Genomic DNA, 17,148 nt, shown 5'->3' on the forward strand with positions numbered 1-17,148 from the left:
ATGTTGAAAAGTATGTTCAAGTCGAATAAAAATACAATTAAATGATAGCGCAGAAAATGTCCTTGCTTGAAGTAAGGCGTTACAACTGGCTGTAAGCGCAACTTTTAGGCTGAGTAAGTAGATAAAACGAATTTGTAATGACATTATTGACACGATCACTTTGTACGAGATGTCGAAAGTACGAGGGGGAGAGAGAGAGAGAGAGAGAGAGAGAGAGAGAGAGAGAGAGGGAGAAATGGTACGAGAGTCATAAAATTTCGATCAAGCAAACTTCGTCTATCGTCGGTGTTAAAAAGACTTCCAGAATAGAGATGCTTTGTCAAGATTGATTCTTTTAGTTAGGCAAAATACAGTTAAGTTAAACAAACGTGTATGTCAAGGATTTTCTTGTCGACACACGCAAAAAACGTGCACTACAATGCAATTCACGGACGAGCGATATGAAGATTGTTTCTGCATGTCACTGCCACTCCGTGTTATTATGTCACCATGCACATATTCGCTATAATCTACCAGAGGTTTCTAAGGCGTTTGCTGAACTAAGTTATTGGTTGAGCCCAAATAATTAACTCGGTATCAGGAATGTGGCTGTACCATTATGTTATGCTGTACCACCAATTTGTGTTCAAGCTTTAAACAATTTTAATTAGTGAGTCGATTTCGGAGCAAATATGTCGTCTAGCAGGCGAACAAACGAATTTAACTGTAAATGTATCAATGGCTAACGCTTAAGCTTTGGCAGCTCTATAGGCTACCAGTGGCAGGACTAGATTCTTATGTCCCTTCTTTAGAAACCGGTATATGAAACATTAAATCACTGCAGTTCCAATTAAAATCACGTCTACGATTTTCGAGTAGACTGCTATTAGGTTTTCCGCAAAAAAGATCGAGTAATTGCTAAGGTCTACAGGGAATAAATTCGATATCATTTAGCGTAAATCGACTTGGCATAACACAAACTGTAGACCTGACAAGCTTAACACAAGAAGGTCCTTATTATACCTCATTTATCTGAATGAGTGGGAGCATATTAATATCTTCCAAATTCGGTAAAATGTGCATATAGAACATGTGAAACCACGATTCGTCCGAACGCGCTAGTATCGAAAATGTCCGGGAAATTGTCCTTAGTTGACTCAGTGGTTATATGACAGTTAGTTTCATGATATTGTAGGTAACAGTATTTAAAGATGCACGCGTCGATTGGTTTGTGATAAGTCTGAATTAAAAAAAAATGTTGTGAAATACGCGCGTTACATATTTATCGAGCACCTAACAATTTGTTCTCCACGTATCCTTCCATTCGTTACCAGTCACTGCTTTTGTTTCAATATCAGCCATTTTGTTCCTATAAGACAATAGTCTTTTTTTAAACTTTCGGGTTTTGAATAGCCTACACCGTTTTCTGAGCTCCTTAAGGAAAATGTGCTTGCCAACAGGTGCACACGCCGGTCTCTAGTGGTAAGGTGGAGGCCCATGATTCGAATGGGCGGCTGATATGTTTTCCTGAAAAAGGAATGTGAACCGTAAGAAGCCGTCGGCGATACCTTAATTTGAAACGGCTCTAGCGCAGCCTTTAGTAATAGGCTCTGGGGCTCCGTACTCAATGTTGCTACTAGCGCCTCTTTCGATATGTGCTGCAAGCAAATTTGCGCTTCTTGGAAGCTTGACACCCACCCACGTACGTAAATATATCTACGTAAAGTCTGCCTTTTAAGTGGAAATATGTATGATTAGGCTAACTGTTCTTTCCGTCGGAACTTCACAACTTCTGTGTTTGTGCTAGAGGTAGAAGCGATTGGTGCTGTATGTCCGCGTACCTTATGGAGTTTCCGAACAGACGTTTATTTTGTCCATCAGAGAAAATCGGTCACTAGCAAGCAGCTAAATACTGAGTTTCGGCTCAGGGCGAAACTATCCGTCTTTAGGGGAGGCTTATCCTTTTGCCATGCCTATAAAATTGCTCTTAGTATATTTAGCAGCTTCCCTGAGATGTACGCCAGTTTTTCAAATAGATGCATTCGTGACCCTCAGCCGGCGGCAGTCTGCGAATCAACAAGTAAACTTTAGCTAAATGTGCTTTTTGACGACTTCTATAAATATTAAGCATGATGATATGAGGGATGTTCCAAAAAATGTGCTGCTTGCCAAACATTATATCGCTGGAACGATCTTTTGCACTGTAAAGTCGCCTCACACATTTTACTTGCCAGTACCATTCTTCGATCAGACACTCGAGAACGCGGGCATGTCTTGGGAAAATTTGCAAGACACTAGTATTTTTTCGAAATAGTCCTTTGGATTCTCGGGGCGCACAGAGCGAATTCTCCGTGCGTTCCGTAACCAGAAATTCGATCGTGTTTTTGTTTGACGTAAAATTTACCCTTCTTTAGGGAGCGCCTGCAAAGCGCTTTTAGCGAAGAGCAGCAGTTGTTCATTAATAACAACTGCCAGTTCCGTCACTGCCAGTTTTTTTTTGTGTTCATCTCTTATGCACTACATTGCGGCGGTTTTACTAAAAAATTGAAAAAAAAAAAATCATTGACCGGCTCGATGTCCGATGTTTTCGAGTACAGTGACGTAATGAAGGCCGTTTCTTAGAGACGACTTTGTCTAAGCTGGTTCGCCGCTGGGAACTTCTTTTTGCGAGAGTTTGTGGTCTCATTTACAATGATATATATACCCCAAGCATCTTATGAGAAATTGACTCCTCTCTATTTGCTTATGGTCTTGGCCGGTGAAGTTTGTTACTATAATATCTATTACCGAATAGCTCATAGGCTCGATAGAAGTTAAAAGTAAATTTTCATCGCCTTCTGCTCAAAAACTTAGGTCCTCTAAATCGAGTGACATAAATGTTCGATTGCCTATTCTCATACCTACCGTTGCGTTAAGGTCTCCAGCTATAGGTGGGATACTCTGTCAATCTAGGAGGCTGATGTGTCGAGTTAGGTTTTCAATGAGCTTTGTCATATCGTATGCTCGGGTGGTCTAATGTGCATGACAACAAACCGCAAATATGCTCCCTTCAATAACTGTGCAGTTGTTTTCTGCCACCACTACTTTCGTTTTACTAACGCGGTGTTTATACAGTGCTGATAAACCACTGCTCGGGCAGCCCGGTGAATTTGTAAGTACTGCTAAGCACTAATATTGTAGTACCCTTAGATCTTAAATAGTGTGTGTGGGCCTCTGCCCTTCGGTAAAGATTAGTATATCAAGCCGTTTGAAGGTCTAGTTACAGGGAGCTTCATTGACACGTTTAAATTCTCATGATTCCATTGTACAATTCTTCGTACTTTCTCCTGATTTGCGTTTGATATGTGAAGTTGTCCACGCGTTCCATTATCTGTGGTACCATATCGTAGATATTCGGTTTCTTCAAATCTTCGGTGCAAACAACTAGATCGTCCCTCTGTCGTACCTTTCGCTGGCCCTTGCGGATACACTGTTTTTGTATTTCTTGCCGTCAGAATGCTTGCTTCTGTCTGAGTCGATGTTGCTTGTACCAGCATTGTTCGCAGGAAGCGTATTCGTGTCTGTACCAGCTTCGCTTCTAAAGGTTTACTGCCTTTAAAGAAAGTGCGGTATGCTACGCTCTTGCCTTTGCAACCACCTGGCAGTTCCTAGAATTGTTTGATACGAATAGTGATTCTTGTGTACTGTCGCACTCTGTGCCGGCTGCATTCGGATGTTGTAAGTTTTCTATTCTAGTTTCCTGGATATCAGCTTGTAACATAAACGCCTTGCAGATTGTTATAATCGTTAGATTTGAGTCTCCTGAGACTTGCGTAGTCTGGAATACTGTTGTTGGATTATTAACCGATCTTCGAGGAAGTTCTCGACCCCCTTTGCGATTAAAGTTACATCGTGCTTGGCACTGATTCTAACCTGCGTTAGCCAATTATTTTCTTTAGACAACGAAAAGGTTTGCTTTCGATAGAAAATTCGATCAAAATTCAACAAAATTAATATTTGTAGTATATACTTGCTCTAACTGGTTTTAAAACTTTAACTAGGGAAATTTTCATGCAGGTCTACTTCAGAGTTGGCTTTTTATCTACACTGTGCCCAATGCATATTGACTTCAATGAAGCACGTTTGGTTTATATAAAGTGGGCACTCTCGATATATATACATGTATATGTCATTTGTCGCAATATCTAAAATTTCAGATTAGGGAAAAAAGCCAGTGATCTTTGTATTGTTGTTTCTTTAGTAAACCTTCGAGCTCGTCAACCGGATTTTCTCGTCATATTAACGCAGAGCACATATTAGGGTCGGAATTTCGATTAAAATTTCCCTAGGTTCTGCGTCCAAAAGTGCGTCAATGTTACATTAGTCAGATGAGCTCCTGCCCGGAAGTCCAATAATCAAACATAGAGCGAAATGAACCGTTGAAAATTAGTATTGTGAAACCATAGCACGGCACCTTCATGTGTGCGTCTATGACGTTGTCAGCATATTGTTCGCACATTTAAGCCTAACGTGGCAAAGCTATTTCGATTTGCATATTGCTAAATGTTTGCGGATGATTTCAGCATCGGCGCACCACAAATTTCATCAATACTGTATACGAATTATTTGTGTGATCGGCTTGATTTTGTGCAAAACGGATTCCTCCACGCCATATATTCTTTTTATCCCGTTCCAGACACTAGCACTGTGCAAATTAGGCCAATATTTTAGTATCTTCAGCCTTCTCGTGATTTCAGGCTTTTTTGGCACATTGCAGTCTTTCCGCTTATGAATTAATCCGTAGTTCTTTTGCAGACTGCTCATCCTGTTTTCGGATACAATTGAGACTACAGCCCCTCTTGTTGCAGAAACAACCAGAAGTTGACCCGCGGACTTCTGTTCTGAAAGACAACTTTCCTTTGCACACTTTTATTTATCTGTTCTAGTTGTAGTTTAATATTTGTTATGATTTTTATATATAATCCTTAGGACTGTAAAAAATTTCGTACGGAAGTGGCAGTGAAAGCCGCTTAGGGCCAGGAGGATAACCCACTAATTACGGAGCACATATTCATTGTAAATTCGACTGAACTGGCTAGCTTTATGTATATAATCATTATTATAGCACTGGCTACCAAAAAAAAAAGTGAATGTTACAAACTTCCGCACGTATAATCGAGCTCTAGGAAGATCATATTGATGTCATATAAGATCGATAGATCATCACGGAAAGGCGTGTACTACTTCGAGGTGGAACTCGTGACCCGACACCTTTGCAAAAACCTTAATTTTTGAATAGCTTCAAGGAAACGTAAACATACTTTTTTTAAATCACCTTTCGACCTCTTTTTACTTATTAATTTATGTATTTAATTAATCTTTGTCGCTCTCACATTTTATTGATCCTCAAATGCATATAATAATAGGCATGTTTTTTTTTTACAGCAAAGGTACAGCAATTGTAGTTAGTAAAGAAGATCTGTCAATGTTGTTGGCTATTCTGTTCAGCCTATGCCAATTTTTTTCTTTCCAATGGTGTCAATCTGCGGCACTTTAACGTGCTCTTAATGCTAAGGTTTTGCTTTTTATTGAAGCTTGTGGTCAAGCACATCATATTATAATCCACAAAGCCAAGTTTCCTAATCGAGGCCGAGACCCTTTGGGCCTATATCCGCGAGATGCCAAAAAAAAACACTATCCCTAACGAAGGGCCAAGTCACTTCGAATTTGCTCGTGTTGCGCCTATTAGATCTCGCTGAGCTATCAGAAAATATGCTCTGAAATATGGTTAAGATTGCGATAAGTTGACTAAAAGAATCGACATAGAGCAGGTAACAGGGTGAGCTCAACAGGGTACCCTAAACAGTTGCGCTTCTCGTTCCTCTCCAGCAAGGACAGTGTTTTATGAAGGTAAATTTTTACGCCGACGATATTGAAATACGCAGAAAGACTAAATTGCACTTGAAAATACTTCCAAGTTCGAATTCGAGCGTGGACATGCTCGTTTCTCGTCGTGCTGGAGGCCAATTGTCTGATGGAATGCCTTACGGCAGTATCGAACTTAAAAGAAACACTTAGCTCTTTAGATTCCATCGCGAGGATGAAATTAAGAAGCCCATGATAGCAGCCGCAACTATCGAGATCTGTATTTAAATAAGGACGGATGCATGTGTCATTATATCTTTAGAAATTATTGGTGGACATTTCGGCGAAATTATTCAATTAAAGGAGCATAACAATTATCATTTACGGTATTTAAATAATTTGGGAGAACCTATGCGGCTTAATGATTTTATAATTGAACCTGCGTTCCGTAAGCTAACATTTGGTGTTCACGCTTGACCGCCTACTATATGTATTGCCCGACACTGCACCATTCATCGAAAATATCTGCAAGATGTTTGATCTCCTCAAAACAGTAGAATATCTCATCATCATGGACACGCACAGGTTAAAGAGCATGGAAGTAAATTTTTTGCTCTTTCTGACGCTGAAAGTTCTAATGATTGGTTGGGAATGTCCAAACAGAAATATTTTTCTAATTTCTGAAACCTAGCATATCATAGGATGGGAGCTGCATTTGCAAATATTGTCAGACCAATAACAGTCGTTATTATTCAGAGTAGTATAATACTATGCAATCCGTTTTGACAAAGCTAAGAAGTTCCTGTTTGCTTATCACTTCGCCATATTTGCACATCTACATGTATATTTATAAAAATAAATATGACTGACACACCAAAAAATGACTGAGTTCAGGAAAACATGAGAGATTTAATTTTCAATTATCATACATCCGGTCTTTGAAATTATATTCAAATATGTATTGAGACTCTTTTACAATTGCTTTTGAATTTCTTAAGACAAGAGCGTAACTGTAAATGTGTCCAGTACAATAACGGATTAACTAAAATTAGGTAAAAATTTGATATCTCCAACTAGGTAATGGGAAGTTTGAATAAGATAGCGTTTTTACTGAAGTGGAAGAGCAGGTATACACACATTTAAACCTGAAATTGCCACCATGCTCGATTGATCGATTTAAATGCGATATATTATTTTTATGTATCTTAGTAAATTAATAGACTATAATCACTAGCTAATGCATGGGCTTTACTTCAATTTTTGTACAGATAACTGGTGCACATGACCCAGCCTCGAGGACGAAAGCTGGACATATTGAGAGTCACCGTCTGGTAGAAGCCCTACTAACAAAGGTGTGGTTACCTGTGGTTGCAAACGCCCACGAATCAAATGGTCACAAAATCGCGGCCGTCGAGGGTATTGCCGCTCTTACCGGAGCTCTAGACCATCTCATAGTGCAAGTAAGAGCTTTTCAAGAGTTAATTTAAAACCTAACTGCATTTTTTCTGTGCGATGTCTTAGTACTGTTAATAAGGCAAGCCGCATTATTTCTTTCAGTTGCCAAAAAACAGTACCAATCCATTCTGCGGTTATTGTCCTCACAGAATTTGTCGTGATACAAAATCTTACGATCATAAAACACAAAGACTTGAAATATATAAACTAATTAATTAGATTCAAAAAGATTCGAAGCACCCAGAAGGAAGGTTCCCGGCTTTTTAAGAAGGCAATTAATACTTTACACTGATATTGAATGGTCAAGTCCAGGGATCTTATTTTAAAACAAATATTTGTAAAAACGCTTTTTCAGGCATAGCTCTTTGCATAAATATAACAACTTTATTTTCACACTGCAGTTTTTGCCCTTTCGATCAAAGCACTCTAGCGCAAATATTTTATGGGGTAATTAAAATACGCATTGGTGATTTGCGAAAACATATCAGAACTAAGGTTCTAGATATATAATTTATTTAGCATGTAGTGATCGTAATATCGGATCAATCGCTTAATATCATCATTTAAGGCATTTGGCTTTATGGATGACTTATCTTTTTTATTTGTTACTGTACCAGGTTTACGGATCGACAAAAAATATACCACATTTAGCCTTCAGAAAGTGAGGATAACTCAATCAAGTATCAAAGCGTTTTTTCCGAACTATAAAGCATAGCCAGTGTTTTGCATATTGGCAGGTCAACAACTTTTTTAGGCGTTAGGATTGTAGCGAATAATTACATACCCTAATTAATTCTTTAAAACACTGTTAAGCAGATTTCAACTAAAAAAGGGGTAAGATCATTGAATATAATTCTGTAGGACTGTGTAAAAATCAAATTGAAAAAACAAATTGCTTTGGTGCAAAACTATGTGGCTGTCACGGGGAAGGAAGTGGGCAAAGCAGTTATCTAGAAATTTGAATCTCCGCACCAGTCTTGCTTTAGGAAGTAATTGAGGCATGGCGTTGTCATCAAGTATCCAGATTACGTAATTTTGAATACCGTGTCAACGGTCCACGACTCCCTTGAATAACTCGAAACAGCGGGCTGTACTTGTTGTTAATTTTTGGCGAGTGTTTCAGCAGATACCCCTGCTGCCATTCCAAATACCATCTACACCCTCACATACTCGACATTACCACTAAACTCGGATTTCGCTTTAAGGCAACACCGTTCTCTCGCCTGGTCCCTCTCTGACTGGCGATAGGGATTGAATTCTCGTCTATGGTATGCTTTTGAGATTCGGCAGAATGTACGTGGATTACACCACACTCGTACACCACACACACACACACCTTTTAGGACACGGGAAATCCATTATTTAGTTGGCATCCGCATTTTGATTATTTGGGTCAATTTTACAACTCGTTAAATGTGAAATGCCGGCTTTGACTAATAAAGCCCGTAGAATTTAAGCGTCAACACGTCCTTATCCTTTAGGTCTTGACATATGATCACCTCCTCACTGATTGTCAACACCCCGATTTCCGTTTGTGGAACGTTTGGAATATTCCGTACTGTATTTCCGATTAAAGCCACTTTGCCTAATGTCCTTAATCTTCGGTGAATTTCCGTAACGCTATAACCTTCGGGGAACAATATATTGATTTTTGAGATGTAAACTCAACCGGTTTTCACCTATTTTTTAGAAGGTTGGGGTATTTACTGGCTTTCTGGCAACTTGTTAATTCGCGATACATCTGTAACAAGGTATTGCTCGATTGCAGACTGACATCTTCACAGGAAACCGGTTTACACCCCTGTTGTCTTGATAGGGTTATTATATCACATTGTTACCCTACAAAGATGACTGCCCAATAAGTAATCCTTTAATGCACTACATGGATTCTGAAAAATAATCTCAAAAAATACTTTAAAAAATAATTTGAGCTTTACTGCAAAGCTGTCAATCAAATAACTCATTTCAAGCCGTGCGCGTGACTCCAGTTTCAAGACTTTACCTAACTGGGACACAATGGCCTTCTACAGTTATTCCCGTTCTTCCCTAAACTAAGGTTAACAGCGTTTCTCCGCTACAGTTACATTTGCGTAACGTATTAGCAATATTTATTCAAATGTCCTGTCTTTTCATTGGAGTATTTCAGTCTTCTGCTGTAACTCTGGTTTCATTAGCCTGTTCCAATATCTGGTCCTCCTAAAATTATTTCTCGATTGCAGACCGATACTTTTCTAGGCGCCCGTTGTAGTCTTCCTAGGACCATGACGGCCACTGTTCTACATACTTTTTTCATATGATAATTTAAAAACACGGACACAGCTTCAGTTGTATAAGTAAATAGATATAATAGCTTTTATTACCAAGTTTTCACTGCCGAATCACTGCGTACTGCTGCTTTCTTAGCCGAATTGTTACTGTATCCAGATATTGCAGTGAACTGACATCACGCGTTATATAATTTCTTTTGAAGAAAAATTTTTATTCAAGGGGTTTTCTTTCTTTTTTTATTCTCTGAAGGTCACAGTGCTATGGAAATTTATGGAAATTTTAAAAACTTTAGGCATAAAAGCACTAAACGGAAGCACAGTACAGTGATACGAATGTTTCAAGAACAGATGGAAGTGTTGACGACGCGTGAAAAATCGAGCAGATGTAGTAAAGTAGATATCATGACGTAAAGGACAAGAACGTACTGCCGCAATTGAAAAGAGTTTTTACAAAGGTAGAGTGTGGGGTCTGAAAATTTTGCCGGCCAAAACTAGCATTTCGTATGCAACATGTTATAAAATTATAACCCAAAAATTAAAACTTAAAGTTAGTAAAAATTGATTCTTAATTGAGTTGATTCCAAGCTAGTGAAAAATGCATAGGCGTGTATTTCGCCAAACTTTGAAATTCGCTTGGAACATACAGTCGCCATAGACGAGATATGATTCAATCTCTATTGCTAGCGGGAGAGGGACCAAACGAGAGAACAGTGTCGCCGCGGAAGGCAGTCGAAGTTTGGTAGCAGTATGGAGTAGGTTTGGACATGAAATAAGGCCAGTATTTGTGATGTACATCAGGGTATTTTCTACTGAAATAATGAATATAGCCTGCTATCTCAAATTTATCCAAAGCCTTACAGATTACAGCCACGGCAATCGAAAGCACGCAATTTGAATACCTGATGACAATGCCAGACCTCATCTGTCAACTATTTCCTGGACTGAGCAGGAAAATGTCCCACGTTGGATGAGAAGGGCAATTGGTAGGCAAGCATATTCCACCATTGATTTACTCGGATTTACGAGGAGTAACTCTAACACATTAAAGTTGCTAGCCGAACTAGTTGAAAAATTCAAGTTGCTTGCAATAGCCTACTAATAAAGGCAGATGTAGACCCCCTACGCTAAATCGGCCCAATTGGGCACCTTTTCCGTATCGGTGCATTGGAAATGATGATTCCTAGAATATGTTTGTATATATTCTACTACTCTACATTTTACAAAAAGTCTTCCAACTTTTGTAGCCCATTTCACTTCATTGAATATTTCCGGACTGTGGGGTGTCTCCGGGCAAATTGGCATTCTGAGATACCTTACAGACATCAATAGATACTCCAAAAATTGATACACCTCATGTTACAGTTAATTTTGTGGTAGGCTTGATTATTGTAATGATGAAAAAATCTTTGTCTAGTAATTTTAACTAACAACAAAACATAGACTAACATTGACGAGCATATCATATTTCGTCGATATTTTTGCTGATCGTGCCTATTGCCTTCTGTCATTTAATCAAATGTTATAACGCTTTAAAATTATTTTATTAATTATTTTATCGGTCGCTTAGATACCTTAACCTCAATGTATTTATTATAGTTTCAGCAAGCATATCATCATCACAGCTATTATTCTAGGGACACTTTCTGCAAAGTGGGTTGATTTTACAGTTATCTAGCCATATTATACTTTTTGGTGATGAATTGTCTAAATAAAAGGATATAGGGCGTTTGTCAGAAGCCGAAAAAGTAAAGCACGGGCGATTTTAAGTTGATTATGAAACCACTTGTTCCGTTGTTCAATCAGTAACATGTATATGGCCAAGAAAATGTAATGGTATTTTACCTTTCAAAATCGACTTTAAAGCGTGTAGATGACCCCAGGGGCACGCCAAGGCAGATTCCCAACTATGCAGCAAATTCTTAAGCTGAATGAACCAAACACTTTCAAAGAGTTTGCAGTTTGTTCTAATTTTGCTCTGTGTAAACGTTTGCGAATCTCTTCACTTGCATTCAACTTAATTATCATGTACGTATTTAAAATCCTTGCTATCCCAGAACGGAGGAGGGAGCTTCTTTTACCCTGAAAAGGCTGTGTCGCATATCGATTTCTATTGATCCCTGCAAATATGTAAATTGTGCAGCAGACATCCAGCTAGCTTAACGAAGAGGGACACAAAGTGGTACCAAAATATGTATAAGTATCATATTATTTAAAAATTGTCGGAAGTTTCTGAGATTATATATCTACGCTCAAATATATTTAGATGTCCGATAATTCGAACTAAGTTCCTCAGGAATCTGAATATTAAAATTGGACATCGGTAAAAGAAACTATCCGTTTGAATAAGATAATGAAGCGTCGAGCCACGTGACAGACGTCATTAAGTGAAACGCATATTCTTTGAAAACCGCTGCACCGACTAAAATAGTTAGGACAGATAGGTGGAGAAGAGACTCTGTCCTGTTTTGTAATAGTTTAACAATAGTTAGTTAACTGAGATTGAATAGTATTGAGAAGTTAACGAAATGCTAAATTATTCAACTAGATTATTGACTTCTATTATAGAGGTTTTATTAACAACTTTATTTATAAAGTTGTTAATAATATTTGCATTTTTGTCATAGACCTAGAAGATTACTGTTTCGTCTGGCACCAATCGAGTGGTATGTCGGGTGATTTACAACGCTATTCAAATAGCTGTAGAATATTAGCATTTTTGATACAAGTGTCTTGCTGATGTTCGAAAGATAGTCGAGATTCTAGCGCGATACTAGATACTAACAGGTGTCAACACCTGTTGAGATCGTTGACCATAATCCGTGGTTATATCTAGTACAGGATGGTTCTAGCCATAAAAATAGCTCACTTTGCAAATATCAACGCTTCTGCCCGTGTCTATAAACACCGTAAGTTGTTTCAGAGCATGCTAGATATGTGTTCTACCACATGTGTGTTCAGCTGAAAAAGTATGCATTTTTTAGATGACATATATGATCGGAAGTAGACGGAGAAATGCCAAATGGATGGCAAGGATACGATCTAATAGTCATATTACTAATTCAAATTGTAGAGTTATTACAATAAAATTCTAATAAATAAATTTGATTATAATACCAAAAACGGTTATCTGGTTCGCTGTTAGCAGCTTTCTAATCATTTTCTGGTCATGATATCGTATGAAACATTTTGGGCGTACACCCTCCGCCCTTGAAATATCCTGCTCTTTACTGATGAAATTCAATAACACATGGCACACCACAACATCTAGGAGTTAAGTGAATCACTACCGTCTTGAAGCAACAAAGTCAGTGGGATTTGTCGCAAAATTGCTAATTTCTTAATTTATATTCGAGTATAAGGTAATATTAATATTTATTATTACTGTTATTGAATTTTTCATAGACAACAGTCTATTCGAGTCGAGTATACATAAATATATATTCAATTAGCTTGCATGGTTGATGGGCATGTATGGCGGCTTTTCGGGATCCCTGTGTATCAAATAGTTAAACTCAAAAACGTGCCTTGCTACAGAAAACTCATGTAGTTAAGGGGATTCAAGTACATTAAACCGAGATCAGTTTTTTTTTTTTATATTTGAACGCATACAAAAGTAAATGAAAATATTTTACATTTAAGAATGTGATTTCTTGAAAATAAAAAATAGGATATCAATTATGTGTGTTATCCAAATCGATACATAACTATAGTAGATTCGACTAAAGTTCGACAAAGATATGGTGTATCTTCCACTTCCAATAGAAGAAGTTGGCCTCACCAAATTGTTTGTACCCCCCCCCCCCCTTTAAGTATATATGGACAAATGGGACATTTTACGCAAATGAATAATTCCTGTACAGGGGGATAGATATTTGTGTGCATTTTCAGAGATTAGGATAAATAACCACGATAAACAGATATAAAAAGGAAGGATCTAATTTTGTCTAACGTTCTCAGAACTTGCTGAGATCATAAGAAAGCCAGGTATACCATTGAATACATTTTTATTATTCGCTCTCATTAGATACATTAATTTAATGAAATTAATTCATTGGTAACTGAATAATATGAAAGTATGTAGTCTTGTTTTGTAACAGAGTTCTCAAATGTGCCAATTTAATTCACTAGTAAATTTCGATTGTTGTGATTTTCGGGTCTTTTTAATAACACAAAAAGCACGCTTTATTTTTCCAGATTCCGGGCAGATCTAATCAGACAAATTTCCATTACTTAAACTACGCTTGTTGAAAATAGATAACTTTTCGTGCAGGATCCACTTGTGACGTTAAAACAGCATAGAATACATTTGGATTGTTACCTTGACAGTGTTTCCTCGTACAGTAACTATGGGAAACCAAACAAATCAACAATAACGAGCAGTAATGTTTCTCAGTACACATCTGCGCGTACTTTATCATCTTACTATTTGTACCCACAATACCATAGAGATATATTTTACATGATGTCATAGATATTTATCAGTACAATTAACATTCTCATTTACGCTTCTTAAGCTCTTCAAACCTCCTAGAAAGTTCGTCAAAGTCAACATCATTTCCACTTGTAGATGTTCCCCAATTATCGCTTTGAGGCGTTCCTGTATCTGAACGAGGCACATCAGGGAGATGGGGTATTTCAGGAAGGTCTAAAGTAGACACATCTGGGGGAAACTCGCTTGTGTTTTTACGGCCTGGAACAGAGAAGCCAAATATGTACAACGTAGTTCGAAAACATTAGAGCTAAATTTGTTCAATAGTCATTAATGCAACTATCACGCTATTCAAGAAGCATTTCTTCCGTTGTCGGCGAACTAGTAGTCCTAAAACAGTTTGCTGTATTTACACTAGGTTTATTTCATAAAAATGTAAATGACCAGTTATTTTTTTCCAAGATAAGGTGTGATCAGGTTAAGGAAACCTATAAGCGGAAACCAGTTAAGAAGGCTATGGTCGGTTGCACGTGCTTTTTAAAATATTAAGGTCTAGAAGATAAACAAAGAAATTACTAATACCTTAATACTCTTTATACCACGCACTCAGGTGTATTCCATACTCTTATGTCAAGAACTGCGTCGGCATTAAATTAGACTACTGATTTAAAACGAAAAATAAATGTATCTGCTCCAAAAATCTCTATATACAGCAATCCTATCGTGCAGACTAAGTGCCCTAAATGGGCAATTACGTATCGGCTTTATTTTCTAAAAATATTGAGCATTTTAATAGCAATGTGAATCGTAGTTCAACCCGGAACGCCAAAGCAAACGCCCGGGACTCCTTTAATTTTAAATATTTTGAAAACTAAGAACCTTCAAAAAAAATGGACTGGAAAATACTCGAAAGAAAAATCATCAATGTGCATACTTCATCAACACAAGAAGGAAGACAATTATATTTTAGGAGCAAAGAAAGTAAAACACATAGCCGCAAGTTGGGATGCAGTTAGGGTATATAAGCCTATACACTAGCCTATATATTGCTAATCAACGGCATAGTCCTTCTTAACCCGGTTGCGGTGACAAAATCAGCTGCGGTCAAGAGTGAGCTTCAGGTCACTGGAAATGAGGCCAGAATTTACCGGCCAGATTGTCGATAGAGGCAATCAAATTGAAAGCCAGGTAACCGATACAGGCAGGACATATTCGTCATTCTTGTTGGAGCCGGTCTACTTGTGACACCGTCCTTGAAACGGTTTTCGACCTAAACCGTAAAAATAAACCTAAGCTTTGCGCTTTTTTCCTGGATTTCCTCGACTGTCTTAAAGTTTTCTTCTAGTAAATGTTTCTTGAATTCGAAGAAAAGAGGTTAGATTTGCTGACTTTTGAAATTAAGGCGACACAGGCATCGAATTTTCCTGCAAATGAAGAACACATTCAAACGTTGTCTGGGTCGACGCAATTCGTGATAAAGTACCCACGACTTGTTCTGGGCATGAATATATAATACACAACTGCCCGACACTTGTAAGGAACGGTGAAAAGCATCTTAGCTTTTGACCTCGACTGCCTTCAAACGATATGCGGGCGATTGTACTCTGTCCTCTATCGGTACCTGTGATATATGTATATTAGAGCAAATCCACCTCATTTTTAAGTGCGCTAAAGTTTTCCTGAAACAGTTGTTGACGGATCTGCGTTTGCTCGAAATCTATATTCTTCAGGCTATACTACAAGTCTCCTTGTCCTCGAATAATCCTCAGAATGCTTCGGCATTATGTGAGATGTCTACGTCTTTGTGAATTTCCTAAGAATAATTAAGCGGTCTCTCAGTATGAACTGTTTTGCTGTTTCTTCGCTTTCGTCTGTACTAGCAATGACGGACTGCTAGTTTATCATCAGGATTCTGTAGCTGGTCGCAAAACCATCGCTACCATTTGTAGACTTAGCAATGACTCATAACAGGTCCCCTTTGTGCAGCACTGGCATTATTTTTATGATGATTTTTTATTGTGATTACTTAACCTTGTTCATAACACTTAACGCATGCTTTTTGCAAATTTGGCCTGTAGATAGCAAGTAGACAGGTAAATGTGGCACTATAGACCCGCTTACACATCGACCGTTAACCACTAAAAGCCGGATATTTTATAAGTACCTTAGTGATACGTATTGCTCAAAAGGTTCGCGAAGCTTTACATAAAAGCTTGTATAAAATTTTTATTATAAAAATTTTATACAAGAATAAAAGAACTAAGTGTTCTGTTTCCTTACCTATAGTCGTGACAGCATCGTATGTTGGTGGAGGTATGTCTTCCTCATAAGAGCGGAACGTGGTGTCCTTTTTTTTAGGGACTGCTTCTGATGAGGACACACTTTGGTCACCTGAGACCGCAAGTGTCGAGGCCGAAGGCAAATCATATAAACCGTCTGAAAAGTTTATGGAGGCAAAAAGAATCTCGTTTTAGGTAAGTCGTCGGGTAGGATATTAGTCTCCGACAGAGCACAATTGTACATAGAATGCATAATTAGCGTCCTCGGCCTATAAAAATTTACCGACGATTGCAATGTGCAATACTTCTAAATGCTTTTCTTAGAAATACAGGGAACAATTCTTTTTCAGTGCCGTTTATGAAATACATGAATTGACCAAAAAGATGTTGAAAACACAAAATCTAATCGAAACATTACTATAAAATGTGTAAATATTCTAATGCTTCATTCATGATGATAAATCAGAGCCTATTGCCGGCTGGGTTATTTGGAAACAAACAATAGAAAGCTAAAGGTTTCGCGTCGTTGTAAAATAAAGCAAATTGGATTTACAGAAAACTGCTCCAAAGTGTTGGGCTAAATTCTAAATTGTCATACTTGCTGATGATGGCGTTTGTACTTCAAGCATCGGGGGCTCAAAAGCAGGCGCCATAACAGTAGGCTTTGGAGTAGATGATGGGTCTAATAAGTCAGGTCGGAATCCAACTGCAGTAGAGGGGTCCGGTGCGATAGGTCCAATATCGATGAGGTTACCTACGCCACCACCTTTCTGATGATCATCATCATCGACGATTTGGGGTTCGTATGATAAATCGTGTGTTGTGGCAATTTCCTTTAGGTATCTAAAACGAAAACAATCGAGTCATCAGTGATTCATAGTTTCTATATCGCAAT

The 17,148-nt window shown here is 38.1% G+C and overlaps 2 protein-coding genes across 8 annotated transcripts in view; one reads left to right on the top strand and one right to left on the bottom strand.

Moving 5' to 3' along the window:
- The window catches only part of LOC111269937 (uncharacterized), a 143,948-nt gene that overhangs the window by 103,051 nt on the left and 23,749 nt on the right, over window positions 1-17,148 (top strand). For all 6 annotated transcript variants that reach the window (XR_002686007.2, XR_002686006.2, XM_022849859.2 and 3 more), the window contains one exon: window positions 7,092-7,283. Coding sequence is in view for 4 of the 6 variants with exons in the window: in XM_022849859.2 (XP_022705594.1) it covers window positions 7,092-7,283 (192 nt within the window). In the remaining 2 variants the exon portion in view is untranslated. The remainder of the gene's footprint in view (window positions 1-7,091; window positions 7,284-17,148) is intronic.
- Ist1 (increased sodium tolerance 1-like protein) overlaps window positions 13,533-17,148 on the bottom strand; it is a 7,416-nt gene continuing 3,800 nt past the window's right edge. For both annotated transcript variants that reach the window (XM_022849866.2, XM_022849868.2), the window contains exons 4-6: window positions 16,852-17,096; window positions 16,255-16,410; window positions 13,533-14,235 (exon numbers count right to left, since the gene is read on the bottom strand). In XM_022849866.2, the coding sequence (XP_022705601.1) occupies window positions 14,042-14,235; window positions 16,255-16,410; window positions 16,852-17,096 (595 nt within the window). In that variant the 3' untranslated portion in view covers window positions 13,533-14,041. The remainder of the gene's footprint in view (window positions 14,236-16,254; window positions 16,411-16,851; window positions 17,097-17,148) is intronic.

Source organism: Varroa jacobsoni, unplaced genomic scaffold (assembly GCF_002532875.2).
Source record: "Varroa jacobsoni isolate VJ856 unplaced genomic scaffold, vjacob_1.0 scaffold_1425, whole genome shotgun sequence".
NCBI lineage: Eukaryota > Metazoa > Arthropoda > Arachnida > Mesostigmata > Varroidae > Varroa > Varroa jacobsoni.